Source organism: Hippoglossus stenolepis, chromosome 6 (genome assembly GCF_022539355.2).
Source record: "Hippoglossus stenolepis isolate QCI-W04-F060 chromosome 6, HSTE1.2, whole genome shotgun sequence".
In the NCBI taxonomy this organism is placed as follows: domain Eukaryota; kingdom Metazoa; phylum Chordata; class Actinopteri; order Pleuronectiformes; family Pleuronectidae; genus Hippoglossus; species Hippoglossus stenolepis.
Window position 1 is genome coordinate 22,884,663 of NC_061488.1, and position 22,068 is coordinate 22,906,730.

The 22,068-nt window shown below is 40.3% G+C and overlaps 1 protein-coding gene across 2 annotated transcripts in view; it reads right to left on the bottom strand.

Annotated features, from left to right (window-relative positions):
* Positions 1-3,080: 3,080 nt before the first annotated feature.
* LOC118111347 (plexin-B1-like) overlaps positions 3,081-22,068 on the bottom strand; it is a 67,513-nt gene continuing 48,525 nt past the window's right edge. For both annotated transcript variants that reach the window (XM_035159853.2, XM_047340394.1), the window contains 19 exons: positions 21,636-21,858; positions 21,289-21,531; positions 19,927-20,103; positions 19,030-19,178; positions 17,914-18,014; positions 17,566-17,783; positions 17,086-17,264; positions 15,503-15,569; positions 14,804-14,950; positions 14,174-14,348; positions 13,720-13,823; positions 13,485-13,569; positions 12,477-12,649; positions 11,160-11,320; positions 9,785-9,932; positions 9,363-9,427; positions 6,820-6,895; positions 6,602-6,676; positions 3,081-5,534 (listed from right to left, as the gene is read on the bottom strand). In XM_035159853.2, the coding sequence (XP_035015744.2) occupies positions 5,430-5,534; positions 6,602-6,676; positions 6,820-6,895; positions 9,363-9,427; positions 9,785-9,932; positions 11,160-11,320; positions 12,477-12,649; positions 13,485-13,569; positions 13,720-13,823; positions 14,174-14,348; positions 14,804-14,950; positions 15,503-15,569; positions 17,086-17,264; positions 17,566-17,783; positions 17,914-18,014; positions 19,030-19,178; positions 19,927-20,103; positions 21,289-21,531; positions 21,636-21,858 (2,671 nt within the window). In that variant the 3' untranslated portion in view covers positions 3,081-5,429. The remainder of the gene's footprint in view (positions 5,535-6,601; positions 6,677-6,819; positions 6,896-9,362; positions 9,428-9,784; positions 9,933-11,159; positions 11,321-12,476; positions 12,650-13,484; positions 13,570-13,719; positions 13,824-14,173; positions 14,349-14,803; positions 14,951-15,502; positions 15,570-17,085; positions 17,265-17,565; positions 17,784-17,913; positions 18,015-19,029; positions 19,179-19,926; positions 20,104-21,288; positions 21,532-21,635; positions 21,859-22,068) is intronic.

Below are 22,068 nucleotides of genomic sequence, written 5' to 3' on the forward strand. Positions count from 1 at the left end.
GCGACAGCTGCTGAACCTCTTCTCCCCCCTCGTCTCATGGGGAGTTTGCCTTCAGGCCACTGGGATCAGAGATGACTAAACCTGGCTCAGGAATGATCCCTTTCTTCCAACACAATTTAAAGTATCACAATAAAGGTTTTCATGGGCATGTCACCCATGATGAGGTGTGAATGTGATTATAAGTATTTATGTGTTTACTATAACCTGAAACCCTTAGTTTACTTCAAGAGCTTCAAAAGGAGTTTAGTGAAATAAGAAATATGTGGATCTTGATATATGCCTGCTTTAACCTCCATCGTGCTTCTATGTGTGTGTTTGTGTGTATGTGTGTCAGTCAATCTATCAAAATGTATATTTATAGCCCATGCTCAAGAAACTGCCATTCTTTCCATAGTCAAAACCTCACTGTTAACACTCCCTCTCTGACATGTCCCACATTCTTTAGATAGCACATAGGAAAGTGGGCTGCTGGGTAATAAAGAAAAAGAGAGAGAGAGAGAGAGAGAGAGAGAGAGAGAGAGAGAGAGAGAGAGAGAGAGAGAGAGAGAGAGAGAGAGAGAGAGAGAGAGAGAGAGAGAGAGAGAGAGAGAGAGAGAGAGAGAGAGAGAGAGAGGGTGATGTGTGTGTGTGTGTGTGTGTGTTGAGGTGTGAAGGGCCACTCGACCTCACTTGAATAACTGCCCTCTGTCAGATGACATATTATCACAGGTTCTTATCTGGGCCCTTAAACTCTCCTGACCTTAGACAACACTATAGATGAAGTGGCGTCCACTTGCACTGTAGCCATGATGTTATATATATATTTATACAATAGGACAAATGAAACCTATACATTGTCTGAACTTTATATCTGCTGTCGCAATGTTGCAATGTTTTTATAAATTTTTTTTATCAAGCCAACTTTTTCACAAAGTACAATTAAGACCTATATGATCATGTCAAAGAGGGCAGGTACAAAGTGCTTCTCCAAAAGTAAATATAAAATATAGATTAGAAAAAATTTTATAAGAAAATGAACGGTAAAATTTAAACAACAAAGCAAGAACAAAAGGAGGTAAAGTGACTGATGAACAGCCAACATACACAGTTGCAACTAGAGTAGAATGAGAAGCTATGCAAATTAACATTCGTACACACACTTCAGTTCAGTTCAGTTTGGCCTGTCTGACCCCTGACCCCACACAGACTGAAACCTGACCTGCATTAATTTGCTATGATGCTGCTGCTAACTTCTACACATAGACTCAGCCTGTCCTCGGCTTAACACTTGAACACAGACAGCACATTTCTCATTAAACTATTGCAGTGGTGTCTATATTTCATAGATCACGCTCCGACCAAAGCACACACACAGCGATCACCTGATACTCTGGATGGCAAATGATGTGTTTCGATACAGTTTATGTCTTCTGTTTCTGACAAATAAAACAGCTGTGTCTGGACAAAACAGGCCTTGGAATGTGAATTATTTGAGAAGCCAACAGACCTCAGTGTGAGGCCCACACCAGATGTGTGTGAGGTGCTTATATGTCCAGATTTATAGTCTGGACATAGACATGGAGTTTCTCCAGTCAGGCTCCCTAACAACAGGAAGTAGTTCACATTATGGCTGACACTAAGCGTGTAAGGAGCTTTTTTCCTATCTTTATTCAAGAGCGTGGTCTTTCAGTTTAACCGCATTACTTGTTGAATTTATCAAAACCCTGCCCTTGCACTCAAATAGCCCCTGTTTGCACTTAAATTTGCTCTGCTTCTGCTCAAACTGTTTGCTTGCACTCAGATATATTGTTGCTCGCACAGATTTCCTGCGCTCCAGCTTCAGCCCTTCTCCGCACTCGGGCTGCTTTCTGTGCGCTCGTGAATTGTCTGCTCTCAGAATTCTCCTCTGCTCTTGGATTTTTTTTTGTGAAACAACCCTGTAAAAATTCCAAAACCAATAGAATGCCAGGTGTAGTGTTGACCACTGGTCAACCAATGCAATGCCATGGAGGGCGGGAGTGGATGAACCCGGTTAAAGAGTAACCGCCCGCACGGGACTCTCGTAAGTAAAGCGAACGCGCCCACAACGAGGCAGGGATCATATCAATCATTTCATTGGTTGACCAGTGGTCAACACCTCACCTGGTATTCTATTGGTTGGGGAATTTTTAGAGGGTTGTCGCCCCAAAAAATTCCAAGAGCCAAGGAGAAATCAGAGAGCAGACGATGAATGCAAGCACATAATTTCAGCAGAAGCAGAGCAAATTTAAGTGCAAACAGGCTATTTGAGTGCAAGGGCAGGGTTTTGATGAAAATTAATACAAAACAAAATCTGAACATAAATTCAACAAGTCATGCTCTCAAACTGAAAGACCACGCTCTTGAATAAAGATAGGAAAAAAGCTCCATAAGCGTGCGCGTCAAATGGTGTCAACACACAGGGTCAGTCTGGATTTAGTCATGATTCACATAAAATTAACCAAACATATTACCTGCATGATGTGACAGCATGGATGGTCTTATTTTCCTATTGTGAGTATGTTACTGTTGTGGGAATTATTAAAGAGGCAGTTTGAGTAATTTGGCAGCTGTTTATTTTTCTGTGAACAGACGTAACTTCAGCCCGGTTGCAACGCATAATAAAAACTCACTCTCCGTCAGTAAATCTATGGTGGCCGACACATCTCACACAAGCTCGTTAACTGAAAACACGAACGCAAAAGCCACAGCACAACTGCCATAGCCACAACACTAATGAAAAAGCCTCAACACAACTGCCATAGCCACAACACAACTGCAAAATTGACTACACAAATGCAAAAGTGACATAACGGACACAACCACAACGGAAGTGAGTGACAACAGATGTTGACAATGGCACAGGGACACAATGAGTTACTTACTGTGGTCATGGATAGATGATTCAAGTGAGCAGTTGTTTATGAAAACCTGGACAAGCCAGTATTTGAGGTGTCTGCAGCACCTGTATCATAACACCTCAAATAGAGAAGCATCACAATATGCTCACTGTCTCTCAAATGAACACTACGGATGATTACCAGCTCAGCGTAGCAGCAGAGTAACTTCACACATCTGTTTATACTGGGACCACTTTATTGCAACACATTAAGTTGTTATTAGGTTCATCCTATCAATTAGTCAGAGATCAGTAAAGTCAGGATTACTGGGGAACAGTTTGTAACTACAGCACGGAGAAATGGTAAATCATCAGAAGTGAGCACAGCAAACAATCTTGACAATCTTTCTTTTTAATGTACAACTTTACAAATCATATTCCTCTACTGCCTCTAACATGGATGCAACATATAAAATGACACTGAAACTTTGATTTTGACTTGACTTGATCGGCAGATAAAAACAAACCATGAGGTCCAAAGATGACTTTTTACTTTTCTTTAAAGACAAAAAAAAAAATGCAGATGTAACATCTGAAAGAGAGGGACATGAAACCATTATTATGTTTTATTAGTATTTATCTATGTCTGAAAAATGATAACAAACAACATATGCAATAAAATAAATAAACAATAAATTAAAAAATTAAAAAAACTAGGAGTCTTTAATGGCAGAGAAACTGGGAACACAGGCACCTTCGTGTATTCGCCACATTGACTGATTTAGGGTCTTGAGAGAAAAGGAGCGACTTTATTTTGTGAAGGATAAAGAGATAAAGCTTTGCACTGCTAAAATCTGCCATCTGCTCTCAGACCTAATACATGAATACAAATTAAAGCTTAAAATCATGACACAGCTTTTGTTGTCAGTGTGAAATGTTTGTGTGAAAACCAGATATCTCGCAGAACAGACGCTTCCTTCATTTCCTTCACCCTGAAAAAAAACCCAGACCTTTACACCGATGGCTCTTAGTCACAGTTAGAAACTAAATTTACATGTGGAGCTGAATCAGCTGCAAAGCAGACGAGTGACCACAAGGAGGAGCTGACAGCTCACTGGAGTCGTCGCTGCGTGAATAAACGTAAATCCAAAGTTACAACGTATGATAGACAGTAACAAAACATGTTGTAATGAAATATGAAAAGATCAGTCCAAACTGAAATTGAATGAATTGGACAAAGCAACTGAAAAGCATCTACTATAAAACACACACATATATACAAAATAACTGTAAACTTATGTTGTTAACTTCAATGTTATTTTCCCACAGTAACCTCGGGATTTATGATTCATCAGAAATAAAAGAATATTTTCCCACGCTTCTCTAATGTCATATTTTTTCTACTGTTGTAGGAGTATGTCTGATGCAATACTTTTTTGAAGTGGCAGAGAAAGATAAAATAAATAATGTGGAGTTAATTTCTTTGTGCATTATTATTTATCTGTGCATTTATATCATAATAATCCAGGCTTGGTCTTTTGTGGGTGATAAGATCCATCGTTTTTCACGTTTATGGTGGTAAATGATTGGTTTTGTCAGCATGTTGTTAAAGTAAAAGATTTCATGGTTTCCTTCAGGACGGATCAGTGCATGAGTGAAGAATGAGCAGCTCAGCCAAACTGTCTCAGGTGAAACATACACAAAAACTTTTATCAACAAGGAGAAGATTCACAATAGCAGTAGGTCAGCATGAGAAGACAGCTAGATGTAGCAGGTCCTCAAAATAAAGTCAACTCTGGTTTTCAGTTCAGACTACACAAGGCCGGATCTGTTAATTACAGTAACTAGTGGCAAGAATAAAAAACTACGTGTGTCCTGGAAAACACTTCCACGAAGCAACAAACTGTCCAACAACAGCTGAGTGACCTCACAGAGTAAGACTTGGTAGAATGATTTAAGGAAGCTAAAAGCAGAATAAAAAAAAAGGCTTTCTGACAGTGTCATTATCTGTTTCGTCCTTTGTGTAAGACTTTTTGACGTAACGTGGTAAAAGTTCCACATTTAAGTTAAAGTTCGACTCCTTCTTTCCCTTTTCCTCCTCGTTCCCGGGTTTTCACATCCAGCCCATCCACAGCGTCCGTTCCTCAGCTCTAAACTAATAACCCTGATGTGAACATGTTCGCCATGATTCATAGAGTCAGAGGAAGATGGGAAAGATCTCTGTTGATATCCGTCTCCCTTAAGTTTAAAGTCATCGTGTGAAATCCTTACGAGGAGAGGTGTCAAAGTTCAGAGGAAGTTTCTGTTTTCATGAGCTTCATTTCACATTTTGTCCTTTTTCTCTCCTCAGAGCAGTGTTTTTCATTAACTCCTTTGGAAATGTGTAGGGAGTAATAAACATGGCCAGCGTCAGTGATCCTCTTCAGATAATTTCTCTCTTCACATACAGTCAGTCTGTCAGAAATGACAGCAGAATCACAATATGTGCCCTCAATGTCTTCTTCTGTCTTTTTCTCTCCAGGAGACAGAACCTTGTTTCACCACTGTCCTCTCCTCAAGGTTAAAGGGAGAATCCATCGAGTCACAAGTCGAGTCACAAGTCGGTGACTTTGTTTTCTACAGCGGCAGCGATCTGCTGCAGCCTGTAGCCAAGCTGCATCTTCTGAGCTGTGGGGTCCTCTTCTAGCGCTGTGATGATCTGACAGGAGGGAGGAGAAGGTGGATGAAAATCTGAGCATTTTTAGATTTCAAAGTAATAGTGTGTAACTATCTCAATGGAGGTAACCCTTTGTGTCACTGTGGAAGTGAACGGCTGAGGGGATTTAAGGGACATCTATAAACCTGTTCAAAACCTCCTCTCGTGGACAGCCAATCACAGCTTGGCGACTCTTAACTTAGTCTGACAGGCTCGTTAAAATACACTCCAGCACATTCACCAAACTCAAGGTCACAGCCTTTTTTCTCTTATAACGTTCAAAGTGAAAATGATGATGTTGAGCTCAACAGCATTTTTCTTATACTATTATACTTGGACTGGCTAACATGGTATCATATTAGTAGTAAGGCTGTCGTCTCCTGCTCGACTGGTCATTATTATAATTATCACTGAATGTTTACTCAGAGAACGCTCCAAACTAATTGTCACCACGTCAAAGTTGTTGGGAGGCTGAATTTTGTTTACATGGCATCAAGTGTGAACTTGTGCAAACGACTGACCAACCAACACGGCACATCATTTATTGTCAGCATGCAGGCTAACTTGCAAATACCAGCCCTTTATGTTTATTTATAATTCATTCAGGCTCAAATAGTGACCAGGTAAAGTAAACTCCCTGCATTGTCACAGATTTAGTTTATCTAGAGTGAAAAGTGCAGATTTTTTAGTTGAAGAGAAGGTACACAAGATTTTCTTGGTTGACTTTTCCACAAATCTCACTTTAAAACAAGTAAAAACTAGGTAAGGTTAAATCTGACAAGAACTGAGGAGCTTAGTCGAGCCGTGACATAAAGGACCTAACGTTAAGAAATGGACATCAGCATATCTTTCATCATTGTCATTGAAAACTGCATTATGTGCCATCTGAGCACATAATTGCGTGGCAACAATAAGTACTGGGGGCAGGGCTTAGTAAATAGACAATTTGACATCTTTAATAAATGACTGTATATCTACTGCAATACTGCATTATCAGCATTAAATGATTATGACATGTAGACAAGAGTAAAATGCTCTCTAATCCCGTCCAGCAGCCATTTTGTACTCACTTGATCATAGTATTTGTTGATGTACTTATACAGCTCGTGTAAAGCCACCAGGCAGTTGACCTCAGCAGCGTAATTCTGTTTTGGGGAAGTAAAAACAAGAGAGGTGAAGAAATGTGTTGTGGTACGTAACCAGATGGAAAGATCCACGCAATGAAATGATTTGTGTGTGTTCAAAAAGTTATTCTTATAAAAGAGGAAAAGAGGAGTGAGAAACATACATGGGAGAGTTCTGCTAGAGCGGAGTTCATCTCCTGGTCACTGGCAGAGATGGTCTGACGTATGTCTGCGTAATACCTGGAGAGAGAGAGAGAGAGAGAGAGAGAGAGAGAGAGAGAGAGAGAGAGAGAGAGAGAGGGAGGGAAAGAGAAAAGAAAAGCAGGGATGAAGTTCATGTAATTATTGGTGAAAAGAAAACAACAAAATAACACTTTCTATACTTTTATTCTTTTTTAACAGAGGTGGGAAGTAACAAAGTTCAAATACTTTGTTAAAGTATGTAAGTACAATTTTCAGGGGTATGTACTTGAGTATTTATTTTTTGACAACTTAAGCTCAACATTTTACCACAAATATTTGGACTTTCAACTCCTTAAATTTTCAAAACAGGCTCGTTACTTTCGTTTTAATTCATTTGAGAGGAGTTATCTGTTTTTTTGTTTTGCATCATTGAGCACCACCTTCCTAGCATCATGATTTCAATGGAAATGGAAAATAACACAGAAGAAACTATTTTCTTCTGCATATCATGGACAACAAATGCAACACAACGTAAAAGACGTATCAAGACGAAACAGACACGAGAGGGAGACTCAGGGCAGAGGTACGTGACATGGAGTAACAACATGGACAAAATGTTGAAGATGAAGCAGAGCAACAAAACATTCCCCATCCCTGGTCTTATTCAAATGAAGAATAATTCATTCAATACATTGTACACATTTACTCCTGAACAATTTGTCAAGCTCATAGATCTTTTCATGTTTTAACCACCGTTTTCATATTATTTGAAATGAGAGTGGTTTAAGGTAACTAGACTTCAAACTATATTTATGTGACATGTTTATGTGACATGCTCAAAAACTCATGAAACTTTGCAGTAAATAAAAAAACTTGATGTGACTGCCATGGTGGCGAGGAAAAGAGCTATTTACAATGCAATCGGATCTTCCTCATAGTTATATTCGTGTGTGTGTGTGTGTAAATCAATCAAATTGTATTTTTTATAGCCCATGTAAAGTGAGCTGTGAAAACCAAAACGAGCTGTAGAGGAGCGGCTCACTCTCAGTGGATTCATCATTACAAGCGATAGATAACATCACACATTAGAATTTCTTATTCTCAATAGAAAATATTCATTAGAGTAGCAGTTTTACTGTTCAAATGAGGTGCTGATAATAAAACAGACCATTGATAATGAAATATATGAGGTTAATATTTCATGTACAGATATAAATCTGCCCTGGACAAACAATATTTTAAGTTACTTTTGAGGATGTTAATGAGTCAGTGACATCGCTCATCAGGTTTACCACCCCTAATCCTCCATGTTAGCAGATTGGACATGGGCCAAATTAAAAAGACAAACTACTTGTCACAACATTTTCTCAAAGATGATTTCTGTATTTTAGGTTCTTCTTATCATACTGATGAATCTTTAGAAGTTTATTATTCCAGTAAGTTGAGTTTCAGTCAGTTATTTGATGCTGTGAAGAAACGTGGAAAGGGTGAAACGTCATGCCTGACAGCTGAGAATGACACACGATTAGTCGAGCACGTCTATCTGTGAGACATTGAAACCGCGGCTCTACACCACAATCACTACTGTGCACAAAACGTACAGAAAGCTGAAGATGGCAGCACCCATATTTGGGATATATATATATATATATATATATATATATACATTTTTGATCAAACAGGGAAAAAATTAAGAAAAATGTGTAGAAATAATAAATATAAAATGTAATTAAATTGACTTAAATAAGAAAAAAGGCATAGGGCCTCCCTTCTTCCCCCACACCACAGGGCACAAATCAGAGCATGACTAGGTTCATTGGGTAGATCCGCTCCTTTAGCCTTTCAGCAGCTGAGACCCACAAAGCAATATTGGACTCCTTGATACCAAGGACACAAGCAGTGGACGACTCCAAGTAAACAAGACCAAGGAACGTGAGAATCCAGTTGCTCACTGATAGTTCCCATATTTGAGATATTTTAGCCAAATTTTTGTACAATGACAGGAAGTGGAGACGTGTCTTCCAAAATTATATAGAGTCTATGGGGAAAAAGTGTGAAGTTACAAGTTTTTTTAATTTAATTCTACTAATAATTTATGGCTTTAAGCAAACACAATTGTTAAGTCGGGCACCATACATTTATTTATTATTGCAAGATATAAAGTGTGTGGGATTTTATTCACCGCTTCCATGCACCAGTCTGATGAAAATGACGTGTGAAGGGTTTTTATGTTATGAGTCACTTAAATGGCTTTTAAAATGCACACATTCCTTACATTAAAGATCTCGTCTAGCGATGCCTCAACACTGGTGTAATCTTCAACGTTTAATGTGCAGCAGACAGCGGTAAGTGCAGCAGTCTGCTCTGAGACCATCCATGCATGGGAGCCTCGCAGGCTTAGTCTACACTCTGTCTGGCACTGACAGATTGTCCTCGGCCCTGCTCTCGTTCCCTCCTTCCTCCCCCCCCCTGGTGTTTTTTTATGCCTGAGGTCAGCGGGGCGCACTGGCTGCCATACTCTTACCTCTCCACCATCTGTTTGTAGCGCGGGATGTCTCTGGCATACAGCAACTTGTTGATGGGAGAGTCCTGTGGGGGGGAGACGAATGGAGAAATGTGTTCTGAATATTACATAGAACAGGTAATCTAATTAATTCACACATTTCAATTTGTATTATTAAACAATAGTTATTACGAGACATTATTTACATTGTGATAAACGACCATTAACTACATGATGTCATGTTCCAATCACTTCCTTTATCCATCCCTGCACAGAGATATGGTGATTTATGTTGTATGGTCACGTTCATTTACAACTGTATCATAATGTCACCTTCTCCTGCAGTATCTTTTTGGGGGTTTGTATATGTAATAGCAGATCCCCAGTGTTCCCAGTGAACAGTATTCTATTATATTGACAGTGTTTTGGCTTGGTCAGCTCACCCGCCCCAGTTTGTGGTCGGCGATGGTGCAAGAATCCATGAAGGTTTGGGCTATGACGGACAGCACAGCATCCACATGGTCTGAAGTCTGCACGTCGAAGATGAACTGTGGGTTCTTAAGGATATTGATCCAGAAACGCAGAGGTAAACTGTTTGGACAGACAGGAAAGAGGGTGCATGTATAAGTAGTCATTCCAGCCAAAACATACTATTACACATATTAAGACAAAAATGAAGAATGTGGATCATCTTGTTCTTATACTTTAGTGTAGGTTTAACAAAAAGATGAGAAATACTTCATCTTCTGGCTCATCACATTATCAGGATTATGCAGGAAACTGTCTATTCCACAGAAAGAGCCACAAAGACTAGTAAATTGCCTCTTTATTGGAGGAGGGAATGTTTGGTCGTGGCCGACTGCCAAGCTGTGGTTGGGTTACATCTGTGTAGTATTCAAACAGAAGCTGCATCCTTGAAGACCGATTTTGTCACAGTGCTACAACTAGACTGTACTATTTAAAAGCGGCAGACAAATAAGTCCTTCCATCCCAGAGAAAGGAAGGCTACAGGTGGATCCTTCCCAGCACAATCTATCCCAGGTTTCATTGCGCTTCAGTGACAAAGAGGAAATGGTGCCGGCAAGCAACAAGACATCACGCCTCAACTCAACAGAGCAGATAATGGTAAACAAAAGAAAACAAGTGGCATTCAAATATTCTGGGCGTGTCCGACTTAAAAGTTGCTAGGCAACAGCAATAAGGGCAAAACAAGCTGGTGACGGTGACCATGGAAAGCCTCGGTAGACCGCACCGTCACATTTCGGTTTGGCTATCATGGTGTACACAGGCCATGAAGGATGCACTCTTCATTGACTGCGTGCTCTGAAGGTCGAGACCCTGAATTGAGACACAGCTTTAGTTTCTCAAGAAACAATGAGATTGGTATTCAAAATTTTGAATCCAGAAGGTACAAACCAAACTACAGCGAGCATGGCTTCTCTTCTTCCTAACTTCTGCCCATTTCTTAATTTTTTTCCCCATTGTTCTTGTAATACTATTGTATTTCTCATTTAATCAGGACTTTATTATAATACTGCATCGTATGATAGATCCAGGAACCCCTGATATATAAAAATACATTACATGATATTACATACATTCTATAATGTACCTGCTCTCAAATGAAACAGTGGAACGAACCTTGTGTTTATATATTCCAACTGTTGTCCATATGTTCAGTGTGAGTCAGATGTTCTTTAACCTTTGGGTGAAATTACCCTTGTGTGTGTTTATAACATTTCTCATACGGAAGAAGTGTCCCCTTCCTCTCGTACCTTCCTTACTTATGGTAACCTGCTGCTGCTGCGGGCCGTTTACCTGTTGGTTTTCCAGATGTGGATGGTCTCGGGGTCCGTTATGTTGTGCTGCAGCGCCTGCTCATCCAGCAAGTCGAAAAAGTATTTGACAGCCAGAGGTACGGGACGACTGGTGCTGAGGATCGCAGTGAATAAATCATCCACAAACTTCTGCAGCGTTCCCTGAGACAGAGAGGAGGAAGACGAAGAGATAAACAAAATGTGGTTTCTTTAAAAGGAGCACTGATTTTACACATGACAATTAGTTTGTGAAAATGTTTTCTGTGGCTCTGGAGGAACTTTGTCATGTTACCCTGATGATGTCATCAGCGTTATCTGGGACTGGGTTTAAAGTTTATATAGTGGATTGTGGTGTGGGTTTTAGAAATATATCTTCTAAATTGTTTCTTGTCCAAATTAGCACAAAGGCTTATTTAGACCCATTGAACCAGATAAAATCAATTGCTTAAAAAGAATGGGAGCCCATCATAGTGCAGTAACTCCCTGTAAGTTACACACAGTTGCTTTCATACATTCACTGAACTCCAGATGATCTCTTGAAATTATCCAGAGGGGCTTTATGTGAGAAGACAAATATCAGAGTTCGAGGAATTCTTCCTAACATGCAACAGACATGAAACTGAAAAAAACCCCAAAAGAATACAAACATCTCAGGATGAAGAAGAGGAGCGATACACACAGACGACAAAGTCAAAGATGTCAACTAGGAATGAAACAACATTTGAGAGCTTTTTGGTGAGAAGGTCTGACACTGGTGTCGATGTGCTGTAAACAAAAACGTGATCTCTGCAGCGGAATTTAAATGTGGTGTCCTGTCTGCTGCACCACCCCTCACCTGAACACTCCAGAGATCTTTCTGTAGTTGTGAATGTGTCTGACCAGAGATTCTCCTTATGCCTTCTTAATATGTGAAAGGCAAACTCTGGAGAATGTCCGGCCCCCGTTGTCTGGACATTTTCCAGAGTCCATTTCTGAAAACGGCTAGTTTCATAAAAGAAGCTCATCATAAATGACGTAAACTGAAAACACTGGTGCGGCCTATTTACAGTAAGATGGAAAACTCTTAACATTAAGGGTCAGTATAGTACAAGATCCCTTTTAATGTCCTTTTAATAATGTTGTGTGTAATCTACCTTATTATCTGAATACATGAAAAGAACTTGAAAATATTCTCATTTGTGCTGCTGATTCACATCATTATATATCTGTTTTTTTCATTGTATTAGAAGAATGTAACCACCAACCATGTATGTTATGCTAAGATATGAAAAGTGTTTTCAAATGGAGTGATTGATACCATTCACATCATCTCTGTTACCTTCATGGAGAGCAGTCGTGTGAGGTAGATCTCGGGGATGGCCTTGGCTCTCTCCCCGCCCCTCTCCCTCAGACTACCTCTCCTGTGTTTGGGCAGCTCGGACTCCTCGTTGGCTTTCACCAGATGCCAGAGCCTCACTCCTCCCTCCTCCCCGTCATCCAGCATAGGGGTCTCTGGCAGGACGACAGACAAATTAGTGTATTTTTCTCGGCTTGGTTGAATGCACACGCAGGCTGAGAATTAAAAAAAAACTGAGGTATTTTTGAAGCAGCGTGATGTGGTTGAGTATTTATTTCTATCATTTTTAAAATAAGAAAAAATCGATCATGTCTGAAAAGGAGAAGGGAGAAGTGAATCCTTATCGAGTGCATGAAACTGAGGTTGTTTGTTTCAACATGCAAACATAAATTCTCAGTTTTATAATCTCTATGATCATCTGAGCCTGAAATGATGCAAAGATTTCAGCTCTGCTTTTCTAACTGACTCTCATACTTCATCCCTTTCAGTGCTTCTGTGTGAACACAGTGAAACAGCGACCTCCCCTGGCTGTTCAGATGATCACCATCTCGTCCTACATGACACAAGATGCTTGCAAGAAGATCTGCACTGATCAACATTCACTGCTCGAGTTGGCAGGACAAATCTGTTACTATATATATATATATATATATATAAATATATAAATATATAAATATATAAATATATAAATATATAAAACCAGGTACATAAATTAAATAATAAAGCCTTATTTATGTTTGAAACCTTCCTTCAGAAAAGAAAGAGAAAAAACGTTAGATTTTCTCTGAATTGAGTTTCCCTTTAAAAGCTGAAGGATAAATAAGAGTGCAGGCTTGAATATTAGATCATGAGGTAAAATAACATCTGTGCAACATAAGTCAAAAGAAAAGTGATGTAAAGTGCACGTGTGGATGAGGCTCGCTGAATGGTTGTCTGAAACAGAATAATATATTTGTGTGTAGGACTCATAAAAAAGTGCATGAGACGTACTTTCTCCAGGCATGTAATCATGGCTGTCATGGAGGTGATGTTTGGAGTTTCTGGGGACGAGGGCGACCGTCGCTCCATCAGGGACCTGCGTTACACAGCAATGTATCACAACTTTCACACAGCAGGAAAAACTGAAGCACCACTTCACAGACAGTTTTAACAGCTTTACCCTGCACATGAATGGAGGATGTATGTGTGTACGTGTATTTTTTGTGTTTCTGAGACTTGCTCTGACCTTGTAGTGTTGCAGTGTATTGAGGCGCTTCCACGAGCCTTGCACTACTGATGTCAGGTCCTCATCTGAGAGGATTAGGTGACCTGCAACACCTGCACGCCACTCTGGAGGGACACAAATGATGATGCAGCATCAAGTAAAATGCATTTCATTGCAGATTCGGTTCGTGCTTATAGTGTATGACATATGTTGCTCCAGATGCCACAAGAACTCATCAGACATTTTTACTTTTAATCAAATTTAGATATTCAGGTGCACATGGTAATTTGATCAAAAGATGTAACTGTTTGCGTCTCAACAGAAATGTATTTCCTGCAGTTTAATGAGTTTCCTCAGCAAGTAACACTGCATAAATATTCTATGCTTGAATATTCATGACCAAAATCGAAACCAGTCCACAAGCTAATGTGATAAACTACTCTGCTCACAATGTCTTAAAATAAAGTGGACATACCGAGATGTAACGAGTCAACGTGTGGCCTCTGGGAGAAGGAGGTTCCCTTCCAGGCCTGCTCCAGGAGCTTCTCCTTCACTTGGGTGATGGTGTCACAGTCCAGGACTTTGGCAGGTACCGTCTGGGTGGTCGTGCCTCCGCCGGGAGCCGCAGCTGGCATCACAACATTTAGCGTCTGGACAGATACACAGGGTGGTTACTGATAAAGAGGCGACACTGTGATGCACACATACTGGACTGAATTAACCTGGTCAGCTTAATCTAGACTTTTAAAAATGTAGGATTGACCTTTGCATGCATTATAAATAAATTGTATTCCACCACTTCTGGAAACAGGTCAAGTTATTTCGAGATAATTTTTTTTACTTTTAGTTATCTGAGACATGGATAGATAGATAGATGGCTAGATAGATGAGAGACAGAAAGACAAACAGATAGACAGATAGACAGACGGACGGATAGATGGACAGACAGATATATAGATAGAATAAAAATGTGGAAATTGTTTAAAATATACAATGGGTTACCTTGATTGTATGCTTATGACTATTAATCAGTTTCTAATAAACCCAACAGGATACATGGACTTCTCGCCCCAACACTGACACTTGTTAACATGTGTGTACTAACCAGCGTGCGGTACTCCACGTCCTCTCGTAGCAGCCGGTTGTCGTTCAGTGTGTACTTGGCTTTTCCTGTCACAGCGTCCACAGGCCCCTTGTCCACCTGGTGCTTTATCGCTCTAAACAGCATGTAGAACGACTCCCCTGCTGATTCCTGGTCAAGCAGAAAAAGGCAAGGTCAACAATGTCCTAACACAACAAAAGTTTATTCAAGAGATTGAAGAGATTTTCGATGAATGTGGTTTCTCCTCATGCTGCTCTGACAGTGATGAGCTGAAGTTCACCTGTGTTAGTGTCAGTGGAGAGTTTTTCTGACACATTATAGATATCTGCATCAATATGATTTTTGACTGAACAGATGTGTCATTTGAATAGCATCAAATATTATCATTGATTTGTGTGGAAATTCTTCAGCTAACAAAGACAATAAATTTGGCTCCAGCCCCAAAAAACATTTAAGGGTAAGTGGTATACATTATGGATGGATGGGTGGATACAAACAAAAAATATATATATAATAATACAGCTTTACTGTCAATTGCAGAAGTGGTGGGTCACCAGACGTCACTAGATAAAATAATTTGAATATCTTATATTTCACGAACAAATACTTTTTTTCTGTCTCTTCTCTCAAGTTTCTTCCTTTTAAACCATCTCTCTCCAGTTGTACAGTTGTTGTGGTCAGGTTTGAAACTGACGTACGTACCCTCAGGAAGGTAAAGAGACAAATGGACATCCAGTTTGTCAGGAGCTTCTCGACAACAGATTCAGTTCTGAAAAGGAGAAGAGCACATGTAAACAAGTCATTTATGGGTGAGGAAGCTCTGTTACCCACTAATGAAATAAAAAGGCTGTGACCACATTTAGGGAAAAGAATTCCACTTTTTTGTGTCAGTACAATTGAGGACTGTTATCTCAACTTCAGTCTTATACAAAGAGGATGTCGTTGTTGACAGTGCAGCACCCCTCTGAGAAGGGAGTCAGTGAGGAGGTCATTACACTGGTACAGATCACAAGCACGTGCTGTACAAGAGACGTGAGATGGAAAAGAAGTGGCGTTCCACCAAGTAGTCAGACTACATATAAAAAGCTCTCTGTAATGCCAGAGCCTGGTGTTATTCATCATTCATACAAAATAAGAACAAACTGAATGACAATCATAGCTCTACTGCTCCATGTAATCCTTCAATGAAGTTCAATCAGGAAGACTTTGTCCATCTCATTCATTCACACAATTCTCCTCACTCTCCTCGCCTCCTCTGATCAGCTGACTGGTGGATGTTTGGGGTAATCCAATCAGATTGTTCCATGAGCTCAATCAGCCAATCATGTCTTTTCTGTCAAACCTTTTAAATCTGCTGTCAGCTGTCATTGCAGTGATTCAGTGCGACCCTCCTCCCCACCCACCTCCAGTCTCCGTATCCAGAGCCCTGGTCGAGCCCAGCTCAGTCCACTCATCTGATCTCATTCACATCCTCAACATTTTCTAGATCCCATCATCCACCACCAGTGTACAGACCAGGGGGTGTTTCCGATACTATGAAACCACACCCCCTTTCAACCTTGATGACATCACAAAGGGTCTAACTGCTAACGACTCTCTTATCACGCGTGGTGATAAAATGTGTTCATACTTCATTTGAAGTTTCTCCTGATTAAAATTTTACCAGCTTCTTCACCGTATTCAGACAACAGGCAGAGATGTGCGTTGACTTCAGCAGTTTCTTCATCTGAACTATCACTTTGTCTTTTAGACTCTTTCCCCTGTAAACTGCCTATTGATATTGGACCTATAATTAGCACTTCCACATTCGATCTGATGCACTTACCTTTGTTAGTAGGGTACATACCACAGGCTTTTAACGTTGCAGAAATGAACGTTTTTGACCCAGCGAACTATATCAAACCTCCCCTTCACTTCTAAAATGCTCCAAAAAGCTGTTGCTAGATTAATTATAGCATTTATTATGTTATTAGACCTAATACCACTGCTGTTAATACAATCTTTAAAATAACCATCTCTTCCTTGCCCAACTCTCTTCTCTTTCCTCTTCTCTGCCGTTCCCTTCCTCTAAGCCCACCAAGGTGACTGCCCATGAGTGTGTTGGAGGTTTAGTATCAAGTTCGCCAAGTTCCTGGTCACAGTGAGAACTTTTCATATTGTCATATTGTAAGGTCTTGACTTTTACTCTGTAAAGTGACTTGAAATGATTTATATAAATAAAACTGAAATAAATTTGAACTACTGAGGACTTCATGAAAAGCTGACGGACTGATTGTCTTCCTCACCTCCTGAGCATCAGTTTGGGGTTCTTGGCCACGTACTGTTCCACCAGATTGTTAAGCAGCGTCTTCAGGATGTCTGTGAAGTACTCCAGTTTACCATGCAGGGCTACAGTGAGCAGAGAGGCCACGTACGCCCGATCCCTGGGGGAAAACGTCCGCTGCACCTCCAGCGTGTGAATAAACTGGACAGACAATGGAAATGAGAAAAAAAAAACTGTCAGTAATTGCAAAAATGTGTTTTGTTAAAAATCTATCATTCAGTTAAATAAGAAATAACAAAAAAAGTAATTCACTTCGTTATAACATCCTAAAAAAAGTATAAGGGAGGCAGAAAGATTCAAAGTCAATATTCCTCAATCTCAGAAAAAGGAGGAAAATACTGATATGTGGATCTTGATCTTTCACATTGACAAACTGTGGTTGTTAATGACTCTTCAGCTCATCCAACTCTTTATTTAATAAAACATAAGTCTAGAGGCTGACCTTGGTGAGAAACAGTTTACTGTTGAGCAGGTTGGACAGCTGAACCAGCCCCTGCTCCACAGTCTGCCTACGACTCTCTGGAACATCCAGATCTCGCCTCAGTGGCGACTCCTGGTGGCCTGGGAAGAAAATGCGTTCGGCATACACCCGGTAATCCAGGAAGGGAATCCCCGATCCCACCAGATCACTGGACATGTCCATCATCTCTGTCATCAGGTCTGAGGCAGGGGAAGAGAATGGAGATGGATGAAAGTGAAGTAACTTTTGTTTCAGCGTTGTTCTTTTGCTGCGACAGTGACTGAGCTGATTTTATTTTATTCAATTTAAGACAGCAGGTTTGGATTGTACCTGTAAACTCCTTCTTACAGCGGTCCCTCACACTGGTCTCCAGGTTCTCCAGCTGAATCTGCACCTTCTTATAGTCCCTCATGGCCTGTTTGCTCTTTCTCCTGACAAACAACAACAACAATCCACAGACAACATTTAAAGTGTAATTTTACCTTAAAATTTTGTCTAAAGTGAAATAAAAAAAAAACAGGGCTAAGGCACACCTAACTACCTGGCACAGGAAACTGTCTCAGCCAGCGGTTCAAATGCAGTGTGTGTGTGTGTGTGGTGTGTGTGTGTGTGTGTGTGTGTGTGTGTGTGTGTGAGTGAGGGACAGCCGAGGGGCAGGAGAGAACGGGGGACGTCTCTGACTGGTGGACGATGTGGTGATCAAGGGGTTTAGTTTCAGCATAGATTTGAAAATGAGCATTACTTTCTATATTCTCACTCACGAGGGGGCCACCCACCTTCGATTAAAGACTTAATGGTTTATATTGATATACTGGTTTTATAGTCCAGATGAAAACTCCAAGTGCTTTACAGTATAGTTTCACACAGCACATTCACATATCTATGTGCAGCACCTTCTCTATCACACATCCCTCACAGCCAGGTTCAGTATCTTGGCCAAGGACACTACTTCAAAATGCCAAATGGGGAGACAGGGGCATCGAACCACCGACCTGGTTACCTTTTAAGGTTAGTGGACCATCCTCATTTTTCTCTTGAGCCACAGTTGCAAAACGCCTCTTTGATTTTAACTTTTTCTTAATTTAAACGTAGAGACGTCCCCATCTGTTGACTCTACGAAAGCATTGGCCCTGCAAGGTCCAAAGCAGTTTGAAATACTAGGTGGTGTTATGAGCCATGTTCAACCTAGAAATGTAGATTTTGTTTTATTTATTTTTGATTAATGTGATTATAAAATCATTATTTACTTAAATATCATCATATTATTAAGTTTAGAGCTAACAAAAAACACATTTAATTGTGCCGTATCTCTTTAAGTGAAGAAATACAAAATTACTGTGTTAATAAGAGGCGAAATACAGGTATAGGAAAAAATGTCTGCTTCATGAGCAGTTGAGGACGGCCTGGTAAAGGTATTAACAGTGACATACCTGTGTAAGTGTTTACCTGTATATGAGCACAATGATGAGCACAATCAGAGCCACTATGGAGGCCCCGACCCCGACTCCCACCTGGGCTTCCAGAGGAAACGTGGACTGGGCCTGGCTGTCGTACTGCACTCTGCCCAGTGAGAAGTTCAGGTTCCCCATTCTCACCTGGAAATCACAGAGAGCGTTTGAACACATTGCTGACAGGTATTGGTGTGGCCATCACAAAGACAAAAACAAGAACATCTTTTATAAAAATGTGCACTTTATTATTATTCTTCATTTTCCATATTATTATTATTTTTATTATTATCTCCATATTATTTTTATTATCATTATTTCCAATGTGTATCATTTATCATTTAATTATTATGTTGAGTATTTTCTTTACCTCAATTAGTTATTTTCATTTACAGTTATTTTTATTCATGTTTCCTGTGCATTTATCTTGCTGCACTTCGCACCTTCTGTCTGCCCCTCACAGTGCTGTTTCACACTGCTGTAGGAAAATGCTGCTGCGCTTCTCTATTATTTTCTTTGGAAATCGAGCCGTTAAGGCTGTAACCCTTGGTGCATTGTTGTTTTTACTGCAAAAATAATCTCAGATGACATTTGTGACCAGTGTGGTGCTGCTGAGATCTTCGTGTAAACACTGTTATTTTGCATGTTTGGGGGCAGAAGTGCAGCCAAGAAAGCAGGAGCAAATAAATGCTTGTAAACAATCTTTTGAGTCATTGTCCTTCATGCTCTACCCTCATCTGTTACATGAGACAGTGAAGTATGCACACAGGCACTGTTGTTCCTCTGTACTGACTTGCTCCTAAATCCTGGTTCTCCATCCTCTTACCCAGGCTGCAGTCGCGTCATAGCGAATGTAAACGTGCTCTGGATTCAAATGTATCTTATGTTTACTCACAGTGAACTCAGGCAGGCTGTCCATGCCGTCCTGTTTCTTGCTGGCAGCCACTGAAGGCTGCTGGGCTGGTGGTTCACAGTACAAGTGGTTGTGGGTCAAGGTTTTCACGGCACACACCCCCTCCCCTATCCGAGCCTCCACCTCATGCTTGTAGATGGCCAGATCCAGGTTCTCTCCCTAGAAGATACAAAAACAAAAACGGAGCGACTCAGAGGCGAGGACTGGACTGCACTAGAAGGGCAGTTCACCTGATACAGCCTAATTATTAAAATGCATGTTTCAATATAAAACATTTTTATTTATCTTTCACCTGATTAAATAACTTATATTAGCTGCAGTTAATTCATGTTAATGACTTCAGTCACTTGCCAAAGGCCCAATTTAAACTTGAGTTATCTGGTTAACATGCACACTGTGAGCTGGTGTGTGTACTCAGCCAAAGATCTGTTTTCAGGAAAAATAAGCTTTATTTTGTAAAATCACTCTAAACGTTAAATACATGTACAGAATCTTCTAAAATCTTAAGGAAGAACCCGAGCAGTACCACAGGAAATCATAGGGGGGCAGTGTAGCCAATAGTACAAGCGAGACCATAGGGCAAGAGGAAGAAATTTCAACTACGGTGGAGACTTTGCGAGTTAGTAAGAAACTGCACGCAAAATATGAGGTTACGTCAACCTCTCTCTGTGCTGCCCTCTAGTGGACGGATTGCGTAGAAATCATGGCAATGTTAAAGACCCAGATGTTTTAAAAGGAGGCATCTCTTTTGTAAAGGCAGCATAAATGCACCTCAATGCTGCAACTGGAAAATAGTGTCACAAATGTAATCAATCAGCATTCTGTATCTATTTCGTATGTTTTCATTTGTAATTTGTTGTATTTATGGCCTGTAACACATTTTTTTTATTTATGTCTGACACTCATAATTATTATATTTCTGCCATCTCGGTCCAAGAGAAGCTAAAGGTTCCAAATAAAGGATATAATATATAAATCTTACTACTTGTGTTTGAGGGCTCAGGACAAGTTAATTCACATAATTTTCCTTTTAAATGTTGAAAATAATAAATACAATATTTAAAAAGTATATAGTGTATTACCTTTGAAAGGTTTAAATTTAGTGAATGTAGATAAAGACTTGTTCAAATATTGAAAAGGAGAAGTGACTCGGGACCCTATAGCATATCTGAGTTCATCTCCAGCACTTATTACGGGTTGCAGAGCTGATAACAGCAACACTGACATTCTGATTTCTTGTTTTTTTAAATGAGCTCATGTCCTTAGAGACTGTATCGTAGCCTGGGGCACGATGGAGATGAAAGAAGAAAGTAAAGTCCATTATAAACAGGTATTTGCACCCACCTCTACAGAGATGATGCTGCCAGGTTTGTGGTGATACGGTTTGCTGGGGTCGTTCTGGGTCAGCGGGTAGAGATCTGGGTTGGACTCATAGCTGAAGGCTTCATTGCCCACAGCGCTAAAGTCAAAATGGAGGCTGTCTAGCAGGAAATGAACTTTGACCCTGGCTCTCCTGGCCTCTGGTCCCACTGCCGGGGTCGGACACAAGATGAGGGAGGAGCTGTTCACTGTGCAGCGAGACTCGTACTGGAGGAATGAATAAAATGATTAAAACCCACGTAAGAAGATGATGAGTATACATATATATATATATATATATACAGTATCTCTCTGGGATTAAACCTCCATACCTGTTTGACATGACAGAGTGCACCCTGAGGGCAGTCTGTGTCCGGGACGATCCTCCTCCATCTCTTCACTGGACCCTGGTGATCTTTTCTTCCTTCCTTCCTCCTACTGAAGCCCCTTCTCCTCCTGGGAGGGAGGGTATCAGGAGGACTGAGGGTCACCCTCATTTTTGGCTCTTGGACCACATCCAGGTTCTGACCAGAAACTCTGATGATTCGGCCTCCACTGTAGGAGAGTGATGGACAGTTTCATGTTAGGAATGGGTTTAAAAAGATACCGAGCTCTATTTCATGTTAAGTTCAACACTTCATAAAAACTTTTCTCTCCCACTATTTTATAGTATACATTATTATATATATATAAAAAAATATTTATTTATAATATATGTATAATGTATATAAGTATTGATATGGCATGCTGCAGCTTACAGCCACT